General features: G+C 45.7%; 1 protein-coding gene and 2 long non-coding RNA genes across 3 annotated transcripts; 2 read left to right on the top strand and 1 right to left on the bottom strand.

Moving 5' to 3' along the window:
- Window positions 1-342: 342 nt before the first annotated feature.
- LOC138652207 (uncharacterized) lies at window positions 343-16,525 on the top strand. Its single transcript, XM_069742975.1, has 5 exons — window positions 343-652; window positions 3,567-3,680; window positions 4,885-4,901; window positions 15,286-15,705; window positions 15,992-16,525. The coding sequence occupies exons 1-5, from the start codon at window positions 343-345 to the stop codon at window positions 16,523-16,525; spliced, it is 1,395 nt and encodes a 464-aa protein (XP_069599076.1).
- Window positions 16,526-16,796: 271 nt separating this feature from the next.
- On the bottom strand, window positions 16,797-17,376 carry LOC138651809 (uncharacterized). Its single transcript, XR_011315540.1, has 3 exons — window positions 17,266-17,376; window positions 17,058-17,144; window positions 16,797-16,861 (listed from the first exon to the last, which is right to left on the bottom strand). It is a non-coding gene; the product is annotated as an uncharacterized lncRNA (long non-coding RNA).
- A 2,313-nt stretch (window positions 17,377-19,689) lies between these two features.
- Window positions 19,690-20,869, top strand: LOC138651807 (uncharacterized). Its single transcript, XR_011315538.1, has 4 exons — window positions 19,690-19,800; window positions 20,054-20,140; window positions 20,223-20,520; window positions 20,723-20,869. It is a non-coding gene; the product is annotated as an uncharacterized lncRNA (long non-coding RNA).
- The last annotated feature ends 733 nt before the right edge of the window (window positions 20,870-21,602 follow it).

Raw genomic sequence — 21,602 nt, forward strand, 5'->3', positions numbered from 1 at the left:
TTCTTAGGAAGGAAGGCTGCCGGTAAGAACCAGGGCGCGTCCGAGGGTGACAATATTTTTTATTTTGATTCTTTATTTTACACTTAAATATGGATCCCAGGGCCTGAAGGAGAGTTTCCTCTCCTTCAGACCCTGGGAACCATTAGAAACCCAATGCACTACATTGGGTTTCGTGTTTTGGCCGACCCCGACTTTTCTATAGGATCGGCCGATTTCACTCGACCCGACTTTTGAAAAAGTCGGGTTTCGTGAAATCCGACCCGATCCTATAAAAAGAAAAGTCGTTCAACCCTACTGATGACTTCATTAATAAATTGTATGAATCATTGTTGAACCGCATGGATGCGGAGATACCCCTTTGATGACCCAGGCGTTAAAACTTGGGATAAAGCTCCTAAGTCTGATGCAGCAGTAGCTAAAGCATCAAAAAAATCATCCCTTCCGTTACGTACCGGTAACTATTTTTCGGAAGCCCATGTCCGCACCCTTCCTTTTGAAGACATGGGGACCCTGAAAGATCCCCTAGATAGAAAGGCGGACATCTTCCTTAAAGGGACATGGGAGATGACGGGCTGGATCCCTAAGACCAGCGGTGGCATCCACTTGCACAGCCAGATCAATGATTGTCTGGTTGAGCCAACTCGAGTCTCAGGTAAAAGAGGAGCACCTCGAGAAACGATTCTGGGAGCCCTTCCAGTAATTCAAGGGGCCGCGGCCTTCCCTGTCAGATGCCTCAGTAGATTCGGTCAAGATGGTGGTGAGAGCAGCGGGTCTTTCCAACGCGGCCCGCAGAGCTCTGTGGTTAAAGTGCTGGCCATGCAAGATCTAAGCTTTGTGCTATTCCATGTGAAGGGGAATACTTTTTGGCCCGGTCTTGGATGAGCTGCTGGATAAGGCAGGAGATGAGAAATAGAGATTCCCCAACTTCTCATCCTCTTTTTACCGACGTCCCTTCAGCAGGAGAAAGTTTGGTCAGGGAAGACCTACAAGGGACAGTTCCAAGTGGGATGACAGGAAGAAGAGAGGTACAGGCTTCATGTTCAGACGCTCTTCACAGGGATGCAAAAATACATCTCAATGACTAGCGGTCCCTGTAGGGGGTAGATTATTGGCCTTCTATCCAGCCTGGTCATGAATCACCAACCGCGTCTGGGTGCAGGGCGTGATATCTTCAGGACTCAAACTTGAATTCCTTTCAGTTCCAGGGAATAAGTTCAAGCTAAAGGTACCGTCACACTTAGCGACGCTGCAGCGATACCGACAACGATCCGGATCGCTGCAGCGTCGCTGTTTGGTCGCTGGAGAGCTGTCACACAGACCGCTCTCCAGCGACCAACGATGCCGGTAACCAGGGTAAACATCGGGTAACTAAGCGCAGGGCCGCGCTTAGTAACCCAATGTTTACCCTGGTTACCATCCTAAAAGTAAAAAAAACAAACAGTACATACTTACCTACAGCCGTCTGTCCTCCAGCGCTGTGCTCTGCACTCCTCCTGTACTGTCTGTGTGAGCACAGCGGCCAGAAAGCAGAGCTGTGACGTCACCGCTCTGCTTTCCGGCTGACCGACGCTCACAGCCAGTACAGGAGGAGAGCAGAGCACAGCGCTGGAGGACAGACGGCTGTAGGTAAGTATGTACTGTTTGTTTTTTTTACTTTTAAGATGGTAACCAGGGTAAACATCGGGTTACTAAGCGCGGCCCTGCGCTTAGTTACCCGATGTTTACCCTGGTTACCAGTGAAGACATCGCTGAATCGGTGTCACACACGCCGATTCAGCGATGTCTGCGGGGAGTCCAGCGACCAAATAAAGTTCTGGACTTTCTTCCCCGACCAGCGACAGCACAGCAGGGGCCTGATCGCTGCTGCCTGTCACACTGGACGATATCGCTAGCGAGGACGCTGCAACGTCACGGATCGCTAGCGATATCGTCTAGTGTGATGGTACCTTAACTCCCTTCTGCTCGTCCCACCTAGAGCAGTCTGCCCTGGAGGCGAAAGTCGTCAAACTGTCAGAAAAAGGTCATAGTGGAGGTTCCAGATTCCAAGAAGGGTATAACAGAACCATCATCAATCTCCGGTCCCTCAATAAATTTCTGATCACTCACCCCTTTAAAATGGAAACAATTGGCTCGGCAATAAAAATTATATTTCAAAACTGTTTCATGGTGGTTTTAGATTGAAAAGATGCGGATTATCATGTGCCTATTCATGCAGACTATCAGCGTTTCCTGAGGGTGGCAGTATCCATAGGTGCCTCAGTCCGTCATTTCAAGTTCAGAACCCTCCCCTTTGGCCTGTCAGTCGCTACACCAGTCTTCACGAAATTAATTGCCGAAGTCATGGCCCACCTTTGGGAGTCAGACATCTTGATTGTCTCCTATTTAGACGACTTCTTAATTATAGGCAGTTCAGCTGATCATTGCCTTTCACAAGAAGCAAGGTCTAGGTCCATTCTAGAACAATTAGGTTGGCTAATAAGCTCTGAAAAATCCCGTTTACATCCCTTGAAGGTTCAGTAATTCCTCGGTCTCGTGTTAACATTCTTGGCTTTCTGAATCTGCCACCGGACAAAATTATTCACCTTTGTCACCAGGTTTTGCGGGCAGTAAATAGGCCCTCTATGACCCTCCGGCAAGCCATGTCCCTATTGGGTTCCCTAGCATCCTGTATCCTGGCCGTTAAGTGGGCTCATTTTCACACAAGGGCCCTTCAGAGGGATATCTTACTTAATAATCGAACCCTTGGGGGGTTCCTGCAAGGAAGAATGACATTGGGTCCATTAACCATAAGTTCCCTAAGATGGTGGGTTAACAAGGATAACTTGGCCTCAGGGGTTCTCTGGGAGAATCACATATCGCACATAATAACCACGGATGCCAGTCCTTCAGGGTGGGGGGCCCATATGGGGGATATTGTAGTCCAAGGTCAGTGGGATCACTGTAGACAGGGTCAGGTAGAAAGCTCATCTAACCTGAAGGAACTATTGGCGGTAGAGCTGTCAGTTAAAAAACTCCTTTTGTACCTACAGGGTCACCATGTCAGAATCCTCTCGGACAACCAGGTGGCGGTAGCCTACATCAACCACCAAGGTGGGACCCGATCCGAGGCCCTAATGGAAGTAACAGAACGTCTTTTCCAGTTAGCGGAAAGGCATTTTCTGTCTTTGACAGCATTACACATAAGAGGAAAGGACAATGAAAAAGCGGACTTTTTAAGCCGCAACATACTAAGGCAGGGAGAATGGTCTCTAAATGGGGCTATCTTCAACCAGATTGTCCGCATGTGGGGTCAGCCAGATATAGACCTTTTTGCCACCAGGAGAAACAGACAGTTTTGTTCTCTGAATCCAGGGGAAAAAACCTCCTGAGGAAGTGGGACTTCAACCTGGCCCACGCATTCCCTCTGTTATCCCTGTTGCCTATGGTAGTGAGGAAAATCAGAGAAGACAGGGCAAGGATTATACTAATTTCTCCCTTCTGGCCCAGAAGGGCTTGGTTCTCGTGGCTAAGGATTGTCAGTCTACGATCCTTGGATACTTTCAGATCTTCCGGATCTTCTCTCCCAGGGTCCAGTCAACCATCCACGAGTAGCAGGACTCCACTTGACGGCGTGGAGTTTGAAAGGGCAATATTAAGGGATAAAAGATTCTCCCCAAATCTAATAACCACCCTGCTAAAGAGTAGGAAGTTAATTACAACCAAAATTTATCCTAGAACCTGGAAACAATTTCTAGCCACTTCTGACTTTAAAGCTGAGGAGGGGGTACCTATAGGACAGATTCTAGAATTTCTTCAGAGGGGTCTGGAATTAGGTCTTAAACTAGTACCCTTAAAGTGCAAATTTTGGCCCTTGGTACCTTATTTATCTGTGATATTGCAAATAATTACTGGGTCTCCTGATTCATTAAAGCAGCAGGCAGATCTAGGCCCATATACATGTACAAGGTAAGGTGCGTACCTTGGGACTTGAACTTAGTCCTTATGGCTATGACGGAGGCTCCGTTTGAACCCAAGGTATCTGCCTCAATTAAGGTTCTATCCCTCAAGGTGGCCTTTTTTGGAAGCCATAACATCAGCATGTAGAATAAGTGATATTCAGGCACTCTCTAGAATCCCCCTTATACGCAGATTATACTTCAACTTCTTTTTCCTCAAATCATAATGTTACCTATAATATAAAGTCATTTATCAACTGTCACTCTGATCATGTTATATACTGCATAAAATGTAAGGCTTGCAATATTTGCTATATAGGTTACACTACAAGGAAAATAAAAAAAAGAATTTCGGAACATATAGTGAATATACAAAATAACAATCTTAGCTATTCTGGGGCTACAAAACATTTTATTTCTGTGCACAAAGGTGACCTATCAGTTTTTTCTTTTTTTGGTATTGAAAGGGTTAGTCAGTCACCTAGAGGTGGAGATTGGAGAAAGCAATTGGCTCTGCGGGAAGCTTTTTGGATTCTGACTTTAGACACCAAATATCCACACGGTATGAATTATAAGAACGATCTTTTTTATATATATTGAACTGACAAACAGATCTGGTGGCAATTTAAAATATATATTTATGTAATCTCAGTATATTTGGAGAAAAATAAGATAAAGTTCTGTTATGTGTGTTTAGCTGCAGCTTTTTTTCAATGTAATTGATTGCTATGTCTGTGATTGGTTCCCTGTTATATATAAACCTGTTTATCCATGTTGTATTAGTTCCTATGACTAAGGGCGCCGTGGTGCGGCAGAAACGCGTCAGCAAAGAGGGTCTTTCTCTCTTTTGTTAAAATTGTTTTTTAAAATGTTCCAATACATTTTGGTTATTTTACCTACACTGGATGGACGTGCTGGATATTTCCACTTCTCTTTTCTTCTACTTCAGCTAAAAATCACCAGCAGGTACGGCACCCACCAGTTACATTCATTTGCAACGGCTCATAGATGTATGTCTCGACGCGTCAAGCTTCAACCCTTCCCTCTCCCCCCTCCTCCTTTTTCTGAAATATACTTGCCCAATGTTGCCTCAGACTTCCACAGGTCACAAGATAGTCCTTCCCTCCTTCCTCCCTAACCCTACTAACCAGGAGGAGAAGCTTCACACATTAGATGTTAGAAGATGCCTGCTAGAGTACCTCTCTGTCACTAATCCCTGGAAAAAAGGACAAGCCCTATTTATATCCTTCCAGGGCTCTAGGAAGGGTCATAGAGTTTCAAAGTGTACGTTAGCAAGTTGGATTAGGGAGGCTGTCTCTCTAGCTTACACAGCAGGTGGCGGTCCGGCTCCACAGAATTTAATGGCGTATTCCACTCGAGCCATGACATCTTTGAGGGCAGAAAGATCTGGAGTTTCCATCGACCAGATATGTGAGGCGGCTACGTGGTCATCCCCTTCCACCTTCTTTAACCATTATAGACTGGACATGGGTGCTTCCTCAGATCTCACCTTCAGGTTAAGGGTGTTGCATGCTGTAGTCCCTCCCTAAGATAGTTTTTACATCTCTGTAATTCTCTCGTGGTGCTGTCATGGGAGTCCGAATAAAGCATTAAGTTACGTACCGGTAATGGTATTTTTCGAAAGCCCATGAGAGCACCCTTAGTTCCCTCCCTTGACATATGGGTGCGCACTTCTTCCTCTTATAAGTTTCCACATGGGTGAATTGTTAAAGTTGTGTATAATTTATGTGGAAAGAAGAAATATAAGCCAGCTCACCCGTGATGCATAAACCAAACTTCAGGAGCACGGACCCGCTGTGTCCAGGCGTATAAAGTCCAAAAAAGAAGAGAATTTCCAGCTTCACTGAATCCGTAAAAAAGAGTTTTCTTTATTCACAAACTTTAAGCATAGAGGATACAGACTTCAGCACAAACCATATGGGTAAGAATCTCAACGCGTTTCTGGAGACTAAGCTCCCTTAATCATGACCAATCCTGATTAAAGGAGCTTAGTCTCAAGAAACGCGTTGAGATTCTTACCCATATGGTTTGTGCTGAAGTTTGTAACCTCCATGTTTGGTAAGTTTGTGAATAAAGAAAACTTTTTTTCACGGATTCAGTGAAGCAGGACATTCTCTTCTTTTTTTATAATTTATGTGCCATTAACCATGGAGGTCCTCTCAAGCTCTGTAATCCAACTGATGCGTAGAAGAGGTGTCGCCCTTTTGTATCTGTAGGTTTCCTGTTCCTAAAGGGCGGATCCCCTTTCTCGTGGTGCGGTCATGGGCTTCCGAAAAATACGGTACGTAACTTAATGCTTTTCCACTCATCACGCCTCTTGATGTGTATCGAACTATAAGACCCTCTAAGGACAAGGTAAGAAAGCAATTTACTCCCAAAGGCTGATTATAGTCACGGCTCCTCTCCATACACCTCGTACATGTGCAGCTCCACTCCGTACACCTCGTACATGCATGGCTCTGCTCCGTACACCTCGTACATGCATGGCTCTGCTCCGTACACCTCGTACATGTGTGGCTCTGCTCCGTACACCTCGTACATGCATGGCTCTGCTCCGTACACCTCGTACATGCATGGCTCTGCTCCGTACACCTCGTACATGCATGGCTCTGCTCCGTACACCTCGTACATGTGTGGCTCTGCTCATCCACCACCATAACAACCAGCACCACAGAGTCCTGCATACATTGAGGGCCGTGATCATGTGACTCCTGACTCCTCCCCTCCTGTGACCTCAACACAGGTCCTGTGCTCACAGAACAGCCGTATATGTGGAGTGCGGCTCTGCAGGTGGAGGGATGTGGAGATTCCCCATTACTGGCACCTTAATACTAGAATTATATTGCACTGGGGATATCGTAGCCAATTTTTGAGGACCTCATTTTAACAACTCCGCTGTAGACAGTTCAGTGCGAGAACACTAGATCAGAGTTGCTGGAGCTCTGATGTAGACAGCTCAGCACTGAAATGACTACAACAGAGGTGATTACTGGAGCTACTCATACAAACTTCATTTTAGTCCCCACATCCAGCATATTTAATACTTTTTATAGAATTTCTCAAGGTTATAATGGCGTAGACATCACAGGTCAGACAGGAATGTTTTTCACACTGTTATATACACTTATCAAAAAAATAAAGGGAACACTAAAATCCCACATCCTAAATATCACTGAATGAAATATTCCAGTTGTAAATCTTTATTCATTACATAGTGGAATGTGTTGAGAACAATAAAACCTAAAAATGATCAATGTAAATCACAACTAATATCCCATGGATGTCTGGTGTTGGAATGATGCTCAAAATCAAAGTGGAAAATGAAGTTACAGGCTGATCCAACTTTAGTGGAAATGCCTCAAGACAAGGAAATGATGCTCAGTAGTGTGTGTAGCCTCCACGTGCCTGCATGACCTCCCTACAACGCCTGGGCATGCTCCTGATGAGGCGGCGGATGGTCTCCTGAGGGATCTCTGTCACATGTGCTCAATGTGAACCTGCTTTCATCTGTGAAGAGCACAGGGCACCAGTGGCGAATTTGCCAATCCTGGTGTTCTGAAGCAAATGCCAAGCGTCCTGCATGGTGTTTGGCTGTGAGCACAACCCCCATCTGTGGACGTCGGGCACTCAGACCATCCTCATGGAGTCAGTTTCTAACAGTTTGTGCAGACACATGCACATTTGTGGCCTGATGGAGGTCATTTTGCAGGGCTCTGACAGTGCTCCTCCTGTTCCTCCTTGCAAAAAGGCTGAGGTAGCGGTCCTGCTGCTGGGTTGTTGCCCTCCTATAGCCCTCTTTACATCTCCTGGTGTACTGGCCTGTCTCCTGGTAGCCCCTCCAGCCTCTGGACACTACGCTGACAGACACAGCAAACCTTGCCACATGCTCGCATTGATGTGCCATCCTGGATGAGCTGCACTACCTGATCCACTTGTGTGGGTTGTAGAGTCCGTCTCATGCTACCACGACTGTGAAAGCACAACCAACATTCAAAAGTGACCAAAACATCAGCCATAAAGCATTGGTACTGAGATGGGATCTGTGTTCCCCACCTGCAGAACCACTCCTTTATTGAGTGTGTCTTGTTAATTGCCAATAATTTCCATCTGTTGTCTATTCTATTTGCACAACAGCATGTGAAATTGATTGTCAGTGTTGCTTCCTAAGTGGACAGTTTGATTTCACAGAAGTTTGATTTACGGTTTTGCGGGGATTTTCATAGTAACATAGTTAGCAAGGCCGAAAAAAGACATTTGTCCATCCAGTTCAGCCTATATTCCTTCAGAATAATTCCCCAGATCTACATTCTTCTAAAGGACCTAATAACTGTAAGATACAATATTGTTACACTCCAGGAAGACATCCAGGCCTCTCTTGAACCCCTTGACTGAGTTTGCCATCACGACCTCCTCAGGCAAGGAATTCCAGATTCTCACTGCCCTAACAGTAAAGAATCCTCTTCTATGTTGGTGGAAAAACCTTCCCTCCTCCAGAAGCAGAGAATGCCCCCAAGTGACTGTCACCTTCCTTGGTATAAACAGATCGTCGGAGAGATATTTGTATATTCCCCTTATATACTTATACATGGTTATTAGATCGCCCCTCAGTCCTCTTTTTTCTAGACTAAATAATCCTAATTTTGCTAATGTCACTGGGTATTGTAGTTCCCCCATCCCCTTTATTAATTTTGTTGCCCTCCTTTGTACTCGCTCTACTTCCATTATATCCTTTCTGAGCACCAGTGCCCAAAACTGTACACAGTACTCCATGTGCGTTCTAACCAGGGATTTGTACAGAGGCAGTATAATGCTCTCATCATTTGTATCCGGACCTCTTATAATGCACTTACTTCTTTGCTTAGCCACACTGGGTTTTTCCTATTTCTTGTCCTTTTAATCCCACAAGGTATAAACCGCTTACAGTGCCTATTTAGGATGTTCTTAACCCCTTAGTGACCACCGATACGTCTTTTAACTGACCTGCGATATAAGAGATAGAACAAACACAGCCAATATATAGACGCCCCCAGAGGAAGTGACCCCCTGACGAAGGACTTAGATCCGAAACGCGCGTCGGGGTGCGCATCACGGGACCTGGCTGACCCTCTCATTAAGGTATATTGTGTGCATACCCCTTGCTGTCTTATACCGTGCACCTTTTTGCCTACTTTGCTGCGGGACTCCTGTTGCATCTTCTGTGGAGCACACTACACATTGTATTGCACTGCACAATGAAGGCACTTGTGGACATCAGGTGTTGCGGTATTGGCATCAGATCTTGGCTCTTTTTCATATATATTGACAGCTTCTACTTTTGCGATATTTGCACAGTATATGTGGAATTTGGCTTTGAGGTATCGGCATTAGATCTAGGCTTTTCTACATACATATTGGTAGCCTTCACTTTTGCTATATTTGCACAGTATTGGTTTTTTTCACTATTGCATATCTAGCCTTGAGGTATTGGCACTAGATCTAGGCTTCTTTACATATATATTGGAAGCTTTCAATTTTGCCATATTTTGCACAGTATTGGTTTTAGAAACTAGTTATTTTACACCAGTTCGTAGTATTTGGCATTTTGCACTTATTGCACTTTATATTGGCTCATTATATATCTAATTGTTTTGCACATTTTTATAGGTGTTACATGTTTTTAGGCTTATATACACTAGCATTTCCCTGCCTTTTGTCACTTTGCACTTTATTTTTTACCTTATATATTACTTACACCATAGATTGAGGCATATTGTGAGGCATATCACGACCTACACTATATGAGGTCGATATATAATAGTGGCCTTTAATACCTGATACCCCGCACTTTACATATTGCAAATTGCACATCTTTACCATCTAGATGATAAATATTGCCAAGTTTTTTTGAATTTCTATTGTTATATAGTTTTTATTTTTCTTGGGGCTGCACTAACCTAGATTTTGAATCTATATATATAATTGGGTCAGTCTTTATTTTCTTTTTAAAGGGAACCTGTCACCCCGTTTTTTGAGATTGAGATATAAATACTGTTAAATAGGGCCTGCGCTGTGTGTTACTATAGTGTATGTAGTGTACCCCGATTCCCCACCTATGCTGAGAAATACATTACCAAAGTCGCCGTTTTCGCCTGTCAATCAGGCTGGTCGGGTGGGCGTGGTGACATCGCTCTTTTCTTCCCCAGCTTTCCGTTGGTGGCCTAGTGGTGTGCGCATGTCCAGAGTTCCGAATCCCCTGCGCGCACGTGAAGCACGTGAAGTGCATCTCGGCTTTGGGAAAATGGCCGCCGCGATCTCTAATGCGCACGCGCGGCATCCCGCGGCCATTTTCCTGAAGCCCCGTGCAGCAGAGCACTCGATCTGCGCACGCGAGGCCCCAGGAAGATGGCCGCCCCCACCGATGACAGGGGCAATAGCGCAGAACGCGCGCTTTTGCTTCACGTGCGCGCAGGGGATTCGGAACTCTGGACATGCGCACACCACTACGCCACCAACGGAAAGCTGGGGAAGAAAAGAGCGATGTCACCACGCCCACCCAACCTGACCAGCCTGATTGACAGGCGAAAACGGCGACTTTGGTAATGTATTTCTCAGCATAGGTGGGGATTCGGGGTACACTACATACACTATAGTAACACACAGCGCAGGCCCTATTTAACAGTATTTATATCTCAATCTCAAAAAACGGGGTGACAGGTTCCCTTTAAATTTTAATCAATTATGTAACTATATTTCTCGTTTTGTTATGCGCACAAATTGTTATATTATTTTACTTGCCAATCAGATATAATAAAGGCATTTTTTCATATCCTTGTCGTGGTCACTTCCTCTGGGTGCGTCTATATATTGGCTGTGTTTGTTCTATCTCATATATAGTGGTTTTTCCACAACCTTTCTCCACAGAGCACTAAATCACTGGCATATGGCATATATTATTCTTATATTGTTGATTTTGTGATCACTGATTTAACAGTGGTTGGTACTTCTGTGGTTGTGTCTAATGATATAAGAGAATAGCCTCCCCATACAGGTGACAATCCAGCAGCTGTCGGCTGTACACTGTAGCTGACAACTTGCTGTATCAGCCACGATCGGTGTTTGCACCGTCCAAATCTGTTTAACCCCTTAGATGCTGCTGTCAATAGTGACTACATCATTAGAAATGGTTAACAGAGTGTGGGGGCTCCCTCTTTATCCAAACTGGTGCCCTCAGATCATGATTTTGTGGTCCTGATGTTTGCGATCGCAATTCATGGCCAAATAGCGGCCTTAGAGTCTGACGGCTGTTGTAACCTGTTCAAAAGTTAGCGACATTTAGGTGGTAAAAATGCACATTTTCATTTCTGTCATGCCAATTTGCATTAATTCCTGAAAAATCACCTGAAGGGTTAATAAACTACCTGACAGCAATTTTCAATATGTCAGGGGGTGCTGTTTTTAAAATGGTATCACTTTAGGGGGTTTCCCAATATATGGGACCCCTAAAGTCACTTCAAACATGAATAGGTCCCTAAAAAAATAAATTTTAAAAATTTCCTTAACCCCTTCATGACCCAGCCTATTTTGACATTAATGACCTGGCCATTTTTTGCAATTCTGACCAGTGTCCCTTTATGAGGTAATAACTCAGGAACGCTTCAACGGATCCTAGCGATTCTGAGACTGTTTTTTCGTGACATATTGGGCTTCATGTTAGTGGTAAATTTAGGTCGATAATTTCTGCGTTTACTTATGCAAAAAACGGAAATTTGGCGACAATTTTGAAAATTTTGCAATTTTCACATTTTGAATTTTTATTCTGTTAAACCAGAAAGTTATGTGACACAAAATAGTTAATAAATAACATTTCCCACATGTATACTTTACATCAGCACAATTTTGGAAACAAAATTTGTTTTTGCTAGGAAGTTATAAGGGTTAAAATTTGGCCAGTGATTTCTCATTTTTACAACAAAATTTACAAAACCATTTTTTTTGTGACCACCTCACATTGGAAGTCAGTTTGAGGGTTCTATATGGCTGAAAATATCCAAAAGTAACACCATTCTAAAAACTGCACCCCTCAAGATGCTCAAAACCACATTCAAGAAGTTTATTAACCCTTCAGGTGCTTCACAGCAGCAGAAGCAACATTGAAGGAAAAAATGAACATTTAACTTTTTAGTCACAAAAATGATCTTTTAGCAACAATTTTTTTATTTTCCCAAGGGTAAAAGGAGAAACTGGATGACGAAAGTTGTTGTCCAATTTGTCCTGAGTACGCGGATACCTCATATGTGGGGGTAAACCACTGTTTGGGCGCACGGCAGGGCTTGGAAGGGAAGGAGCGCCATTTGACTTTTTTAATGAAAAATTGGCTCCAATCTTTAGTGGACACCATGTCGCTTTTGGAGAGCCCCCGTGTGCCTAAACATTGGAGCTCCCCCACAAGTGACCCCATTTTGGAAACTAGACGCCCCAAGGAACTTATCTAGATGTGTGGTGAGCACTTTGAACCCCCAAGTGCTTCAAAGAAGTTTATAACGCAGAGGCATGAAAATAAAAAATAATTTTTCTTTTCTCAAAAATGATTTTTTTAGCCCGTAATTTTTTATTTTCCCAAGGGTAACAGGAGAAATTTGACCCCAATAGTTGTTGTCCAGTTTCTCCTGAGTACGCTGATACCCCATATGTGGGGGTAAACCACTGTTCGGGCACATGCCGGGGCTCAGAGGTGAAGTAGTGACGTTTTGAAATGCAGACTTTGATGGAATGCTCTGCGGGCGTCACGTTGCAATTGCAGAGCCCCTGATGTGCCTAAACAGTAGAAACTCCCCACAAGTGACCCCATTTTGGAAACTAGACCCCCAAAAGAACTTATCTAGATGTGTGGTGAGCACTTTGAACCCCCAAGTGCTTCACAGAAGTTTATAACGCAGAGCCGTGAAAATAAAAAATAATTTTTCTTTCCTCAAAAATGATTTTTAGCCAGCAATTTTTTATTTTCCCATGGGTAACAGGAGAAATTTGACCCCAAGAGTTGTTGTCCAGTTTCTCCTGAGTACGCTGACACCCCATATGTGGGGGTAGACCACTGTTTGGGCACACGTCTGGGCTCAGAAGGGAGAGAGCATCATTTGACTTTTTCAACGCAAGATTGGCTGGAATCAATGGTGGCGCCATGTTGCATTTGGAGACCCCCTGATGTGCCTAAACAGTGGAAACCCCTCAATGCTAACTCTAACACTAACCCCAACACACCCCTAACCCTTATCCCAACCCTAACCACAACCCTAACCCAAACACACCCCTAACCCTAGTCTTAACCCCAATTCCAACTCTAATTCCAGCCCTAACCCTAAGGCTATGTGCCCACGTTGCGGATTTGTGTGCGGATTTTTCCGCATCATTTTTGAAAAATCTGCAGGTAAAACGCACTGCGCTTTACCTGCGGATTTCCAGTGTTTTTTGTGTGGATTTCACCTGCGGATTCCTATTATGGAGCAGGTGTAAAACGCTGCGGAATCCGCACAAAGAATTGACATGCTGCGGAAAATACAACGCAGTGTTTCCGCGCTGTATTTTCCGCACCATGGGCACAGAGGATTTGGTTTTCCATAGTTTTACGTGGTACTGTAAACGTGATGGAAAATTGCTATGAATCCGTAGTGACCAATCCGCTGCGGATCCGCAGCCAAATCCGCACCGTGTGCACATAGCCTAATTCTAACCCTAATTCCAACCCTAGCCTGTTATGAACTGGTGATTTAGAACCACAATGGACCTGGTGGTTAAGAGCACACAAAATGACCTGAAAGTTACTAATAACATACGACAAGCTCTGAGACGTGGGAACTCTGCTGACCGCAATCCCTAATCCTATCACACCACACTAGAAGTAGCCGTGGAGCGCTCCTGACCAGACCTAGGCGCCTCGGCACAGCCTGAGAAACTAGCTTGCCCTGAAGATAGAAAAATAAGCCTACCTTGCCTCAGAGAAATTCCCCAAAGGAAAAGGCAGCCCCCCACATATAATGACTGTGAGTAAAGATGAAAATACAAACACAGAGATGAAATAGATTTTAGCAAAGTGAGGCCCGACTTACTGAATAGACCGAGGATAGGAAAGATAGCTTTGCGGTCAGCACAAAAACCTACAAACAACCACGCAGAGGGCGCAAAAAGACCCTCCGCACCGACTAAGGGTCCCGTCACACAGTGCAATTTAGATCGCTACGACGGCACGATTTGTGACGTTACATCGTCGCTTAATTATCGCTCCAACATCGTAGACTGCGGTCACACTTCACGATGCACGGCGCTGGAGCGATAATTTCATGACGTATTTGCGATGAAGAAATCGTATAGGACAGTCGTACGGTCGTGTCACACAAGACGATTCAGATCAAATTTTGCATAATCTATGCGTGACGTTGTTCACTAGGGGCGTGTTGTGCTGCTAGCTAGTGTGCTGATAGGCCAAAGGTTCTGTGCACACAATTGGTTGGAAAATTTGTCACCTGAGCGCTATTGTTCCCAATGCCACCTCACTGCGTTCAAAATTTCCTTTCTTCACTTCGTACTTGGACACTTGGTGGACCTGGACATCGGATTTTTGTACTTCTCAGAATATACCACGCTTTGCACCGCAGCTTCGAGGTATGTAAACCGCTTGGGCGTGGTGGATGTAACGCTGTATGGTCAGCATGAGTGCTTCGTTTTGCCGCTGAAGCGTAGCGGATGGTACGCTGTTGTGACTGGAGGGCTACAGCGTGACAGATGGTACGCTGTATGGTCGGCAGGAGCACTTCGTTCCGCCGCTGAAGCGAAGCGGATGGTACGCTGTTGTGACTGGAGGGCTACAGCGTGGCAGATGGTACACTGTATGGTCGACGGGAGCACTTCGTGGTACGCTGTTGTGACTGGTGGGCTAGAGCATGGCAAATGGAAAAATGCTTGGTCAGCATGAGCGCTTTGTGCTGCTGCTTGTATGTATGTGGTGGTTCGCTGTTGTGGGTTATGGTGGGCTAGAGCATGGCTAATGGAACAATGTGTGGTCAGCAAGAGCGCTTTGTGCAGCTGCTTGTATGTATGTGGTGGTTCGCTGTTGTGGGTTATGGTGGCCTAGGGCGTGGCAGATGGAACAATGTATGGTCGGCATGAGTGCTTTGTGTGACTGCTGTAGTGAAGCGGGTGGTGGCATAGGGCGTGGCATATGGGAAAATGAATGCTTTTTTCAAAGTGGCGTTTGCACCACTGTGAGGTTTTTTTTATTTTTTGTCCACCTTTCGCTGTTGCTGTTTTAATGTACTATTTGTCAAACGCCTAACTTTATTTGTTGTTATTTTTACAGATGTCAAATCGTGTAGAATTTATACGCGAGTTCCTGGAGATCTACCAGTCTTTCCCATGCCTTTGGAAAATAAAATCGCCTGAGTATTCTAACAGGGAAAAGCGTAAGGCAGGATATTCCAAGCTCATCGAATTATACAATCTCCATGCACCGGAAGAGCAAGCCACAGAAACTGTAGTAAAGAAGAAAATTCAGGCGCTGCGCACGGTCTGGAGGAAGGAGCTCAATAAGGTCCTTCACAGTTCCAAGTCTGGCTCTTCAACAGAAGAGGTTTATGTCCCGAAGCTATGGTATTTTGATTACCTGAATTTTCTTCGGGACCAAGAGGTGCCACGGTCATCAACTTGTTTGCGGTTGTTGGCACCCGTGGAACCGACAGTACCTCTGAACCACGTCGAGCTGGACTCACAAGGGCAACCAGTAAGTACATCTTTGCAGCACTGTTTCACCAATGTGGCCTATAATTCGATATTATTTTTCAGCTTTTTCTCCATCTGATTATACCATGAATTCGAAGTTTTATCTTTTTTATGTACAGACCATAACCCTGTCGCAGAAAAGTATTAAATGGCGACATTCTTAACCCATACCATCTATATATAGCTACTTTTCACATGTATACGAATATATATTTTTTATGCGGTTAGGCTGGTGTACCTCGTTTCTCTTTTGATTTTAATAATTTCCTTTTTTATTTTCTCCCTAGGAGGAGAGTGCACAGGACAGTGGACAGGACAGTGCACAAGACAATGCACAGGACTGCTCCACAAGTGAAATAGTGGAGGCTGCACCTGCACGGAGTCAATGGAGGCAGGGTTCGAGGAACCGGAAAGCCACCTCGGACGTCTCCCATGAACTGTTGAGCATGGCCAAAAAGGTGTTGACGCGCAAAACCAGCCCTGCTTTGGAGGGTTTTGGACTGTACATCGCTGATAAACTTTCTACAATGGAAGCAAGGCAGCGAACTTTAACCGAGCGTCTTATTTTTGAGGCTGTTAGTAAGGGATTGGATGGCAGTTTGGATGAAAACACACGGTTGGTTTCTTCCCGTCCAATCGAGCGGCCAGAGTCCGCATATTGTCCACCCTATTGGCCACAAACTCCAGTACGGCCCAATTTCCCCGTGTCCCACTTTGGCCCGTCACACCAAAACTCATACCCGACAATGCCGTCACACATTTCTTCGCCCATCAGGCACCTTCATGTTCGGAACGAAGATTCGGTGTATCACGATTTGTGATTTTATTTGTTTGGTTTTCTTACGGATTTTTAAATTGTAATGTTGTTAAGAATTGGTTCATAATAAAAACTTTTCATTTAACTTCACTCTCAACATCTTGATAGGTGGGATATATATATTTTTAAATTAACAAACTTTTTTTAGCTGTACAACACACAACAAAAAATGTTCAGACACTTGGCTTCTATTTTGGCCCCGCCATCAACTGTTGGCACATTTCCCGAAGCTTCTGCAGCTCCCCCATTGCCACATTCTGCAGCTCCTGAATCCGCGCCATAGTGTGGATAAGCCTTTCTATACCGGCTTCCAGATCCTCCTTGTTCACACCGACGTCAGCTGTGGGTCAAAAAACATAACATTAATAACGCAGTAGTCTCCCGATGTGTCTTTGCTTCTGTGAAGGAAAAAAACAAAACTGTCAGCATATATGGCAATACTGACTGCGGGGGGGGGGGGGAGGCTGGGTTGGAGTGTTGGGGGTGAAAGAGGGGGCCTGCAACCAAATCAAAATCACTTTATTGTGGGAACCTACTAGGATGTTGAAGCACGGAGGGCACTTCGGGATCAGAGTCCGTGTCGAATGCCTCGTGCTGTCGGCGGCGGCGCTGTTTCTTTGCCTCTGTGAAAAAAAAAAACAAAAAACAAAGGTCTGTTAGCATATATGGCAACATTGGCTGCCGGGGGAGGGGGGGGAAGGGGACCTGCAACCAAATCCAAATCACATTATTGTGGGAACCTACTAGGATCAGTTGTCGTTGACCCGGAGGGCACTGGGACAGTTGACCCGGAGGGCACAGATCCAGAAGAGGCTGTGCGGGATGCCTCGTGGCGGCGGCGCTGTGTCTTTGCCTCTGTGAAAAAAACAAAAAAAAACAAAGGTCTGTTAGCATATATGGCAACATTGGCTGCCGGGGGAGGGGGGGAAGGGGACCTGCAACCAAATCCAAATCACATTATTGTGGGAACCTACTAGGATCAGTTGTCGTTGACCCGGAGGGCACTGGGACAGTTGACCCGGAGGGCACAGATCCAGAAGAGGCTGTGCGGGATGCCTCGTGGCGGCGGCGCTGTGTCTTTGCCTCTGTGAAGGCAAAAAAAAAAAAAAAGGTCTGTTTGCATATATCACAACACTGGCTGCAGGGGGGGAGGGTACCTGCAACCAAATCCAAATCACATTATTGTGGGAACCTACTAGGATCAGTTGTCGTTGACCCGGAGGGCACTGGGACAGTTGACCCGGAGGGCACAGATCCAGAAGAGGCTGCGCGGGATGCCTCGTGGCGGCGGCGCTGTCTCTTTGCCTCTGTGAAGGGAAAAAAAAAAACGGTCTGTTAGCATATATCGCAACGCTGGCTGCCGGGGGGGGGGGGAGGGGACCTGCAACCAAATCCAAATCACATTATTGTGGGAACCTACTAGTATCAGTTGTCGTTGACCCGGAGGGCACTGGGACAGTTGACCCGGAGGGCACAGAGCTGTGCCACATAGTACTTTTCACCGTTCATACTGTCCCATAGCTGTGGCACATAGTGGCTCTGCAACGTTCAAACTGCCCCATAGCTGTGCCACATAGTGGCTCTGCAACGTTCAAACTGTCCCATAGCTGTGCCACATAGTGGCTCTGCAACGTTCAAACTGCCCCATAGCTGTGCCACAACGTGGCTCTGCAACGTTCAAACTGCCCCATAGCTGTGCCACATAGTGGCTCTGCAACGTTCAAACTGTCCCATAGCTGTGCCACATAGTGGCTCTGCAACGTTCAAACTGTCCCATAGCTGTGACACATAGTGGCTCTGCAACGTTCATACTGGCCCAAAGCCCTATGAAAATCCATGCAGCGTACCCCCCATTCCCATGAATCACCCAATTAACCCTTCTGCGTGCCATACTTTTGGGTACCTGCGTACTGACCTCTGCGAATCTCCTTGCGAAGCTCCTGCAGGCGCTCTGGGCTTTTAAACTTGAGATCGCCCCATTTTTTCACAATCTGGGCCTTACTGCGAGTTATCCCAAACCGCTTCCTGAGGCCCTCAGACACCACACGGACAACTTCCTCTTTGTGCTGGTTGCGGTGCAGCACCAGCCCAGTTGTCTCGTACTGCATCCGATCCATTGTTCCAATAAGGAACTTGAGCTCTGGGATGCCCAGAGGAGGATCACGGCGACTGCCAGCCATTATCAGGATGTCAGGGATCCAAAACAAGCTAGCGCAGGCACGCCGGAACGCTGTAACGTCATCACGCCGTCATAGAACACGAGCGTACATTACGTGACGCTCCGGCGTTATATAACCATCCTTCGAACGGCATTTACTATGTGCGTTCATTCCGTACCGCTCAGCCGTCACAAATGTGACGCTGTCCATAAACGGCAACGCTATTGCGATGCCGATCTGGCGGCAGGACGGCGGAGTCAAGCTCCTCCTCTGGGCGTTGCTGTTCAGGGTCATTCCATCTAAAATGGCGGCGAGAATGCGTTCTGCTCCTCTGGGGCAGCCAGAGCTCCTTTTTTTTATTGGTCAGATGGATGCCCTGGATTATGAGGGTCTGGAGAGCCGCCCTGCCCACCCACACATCCACAAGCGGGAAGTGCTTGGCCACATAGCCAGAATGATGGAGAGGAGGTTTGGCGTCTGCCGCAGTCAGCTTCAGCTGCGTAAAAAATGGGCTGACCTCCGCTATAAAACGCCACAAATGTTTGCTGAGTTGCGTGCGGAGGCAAGGCGAGGCAAGTACTAGTATGGGGGGATTGGGAGATGCACGCTGTCAGGAGGGGGGGGGGTTTGGGAGGGAGGCTTGCGCTCATGGTTGCCAACGTGACCTCAAATGCATTAAAACACATGCCCCGTTTTTGTAAAATTTAGTTATTTTCCAAGCAGAATATGCGTTGTCCGTGAGAAAACTTGTCGGGTTCCCTAATCTCAACCACCATCTTGAAATTATTAAGATGTCTGTAATTTTTAGTTTCTCAATTTGCCAAAAATATTATCGGAGGAGGTTGGCCTACTGATGAAATGATACGTTTTCCAAAGACAGGAAGACCATTGAACACCAGAGCCCACAGACATGTCAGAATATCGCACCCCTGTAAAGTGTGATCTCTATTTTATGTTTGATTATATTGTAAGCTTTGATCTGGAGCACTCAACATTTGTGTGTAAACATTGTGATTCTTTACTTTAGGTGTAGAGAGACAGCGGCGGCAAGTGAGACCCACCATTGCCACCAGTACACCATCTTCAGACACCAGTGGGAGCCCACAGTCCGGGACATCACGTAAGTTCACAATCATTGATTGCATTTTTTTTAACATCACACGGGACATAACAGGGTAGCTGAAATATTTGAAGACATTACAGACGCAGTAATTACCCAGCGGCCTACCACGCCTCCACCATCTGTTGCGACCATGCACCCTCGCACCCCTGTGAAGTGTGATATAAATTTTATGTTTCAGTATATTGTTAGCTTTGATCTGCAGCACTCTACATGTTTTTTTAAAGATTGCGTTTGTTAACTTTATGTGTAGAGAGACAGCGGCGGCAACAGGTACCTGCCATTGCCAGCAGCACCACAGCATCCACCACCAGCGGGAGCCCACAGTCCGTGACGTCACGTAAGTTAACAATCATTGATTACAGTTTTTCAACTGCATACGGGACATAAGAGGGTAGCGGAAATATTTGAATACATTACAGACGCAGTAATGACCCAGCGGCCTACCACGCCTCCACCAGACAGCAGACGGCCTCGCACCCCTACACCACCCTCAACACCTCCCTTCCGACACTCCTCTTCCTCCCCCGGGTCGGCGGCATTCTCACCAGAAGATAACATACGTAAGTGACCAAAACAGCGAGCGCTTCCCAACGGCGTGTTCCATAGTTAACCTGATCTGTTATTATTTCCTTTTAGGTGCTGCAGCAGTGGCCAGATCGCTGGGGTGGGAAATTAGCAGCTCTGGTTCGGGCAATGAGGAACCGGCGTCCCTTCTCCGTAAGTATCAACATAATACGAGTGGTTTTCTGCTGGATGTCACAATAGACAACTAAAACTGTGAAATTTAATAAAATTAACATCGCCCTGTGGTGCCAGACCAAATAGAAATTTACAACACACAAAATTTGGTCCTGCCCCAGAGGTCGAGATGTATTTTCAGCGGAATCAACGTTGGTTCTCCAACCTCTTCTATCCACAGAACCGCCCACCGTAAGAGAGCTCCTGGCGAGACAATTGCGCCTGGAGCGGACAGCAGCGCTCCTGCAGCAGACAGCAGCGCTCCTCCAGACTCAAGTAGAGCAGCAGGGCGTGACGCTGCGACACCTCTTGGGCCGTGGAAGGAGATAATTTTTTTTTTTTTTTTGGTTATGTTATATTTTGTTGTTAAATAATTTAAAACCAAGAAATTGTTACAAAAAAAACAAAAAATCTTCGCATTCTTTCTTTAATGTTTACCAAGCTATAAGGGTTAACAGCACCATTTTATAGGCATCACATTTAAAGTAATTTAGAGAGGTTTATATGACAGCAAAGCAAAAAAAAATATTTTTTTATACGGCGCGATCCTGCCAGGGTACAGCTCCAGAACCATTAAAGTACTGACAGTATTTTTCGCGACAGTCCCTTGCATCGTCTGCCTGTCTGCCAGATCCAAGTGCTTGAAGAGCTGTAAAATTATCCGGTTGTGTACGCCATTCCCCGGGCACAATATCTCCGGTTCTTGCGTCCACTGCATCAATAAACGAAGGAGGAGAATAGGAGCTCGTATCATGACGTCTCAGGAAATTATGGAGCACACAGCATGCCAAAACCACAAAGTCTATAGACGGCAGCTTCAAGTTGATAGCTGTGTGGAACACTCTAAACCGATTTGCCATAATCCCAAAGGCATTTTCAACCACACGACGGGCCCTCGACAACCGGTAATTAAAGATTCTGCGCTCCGGTGTGAGTGTTCTCTGTGCAAATGGCTTCAGCAAATGTGGATGAAGAGGGAAAGCTTCATCAGCGATGAAGACAAAATTTAGGTTTGCTTTTGTGTCTTCATTTAGTGGCAACAGCAGTTCATTGTTCCTCAA

The sequence above is a fragment of the Ranitomeya imitator genome, chromosome 10 (genome assembly GCF_032444005.1).
Source record: "Ranitomeya imitator isolate aRanImi1 chromosome 10, aRanImi1.pri, whole genome shotgun sequence".
In the NCBI taxonomy this organism is placed as follows: domain Eukaryota; kingdom Metazoa; phylum Chordata; class Amphibia; order Anura; family Dendrobatidae; genus Ranitomeya; species Ranitomeya imitator.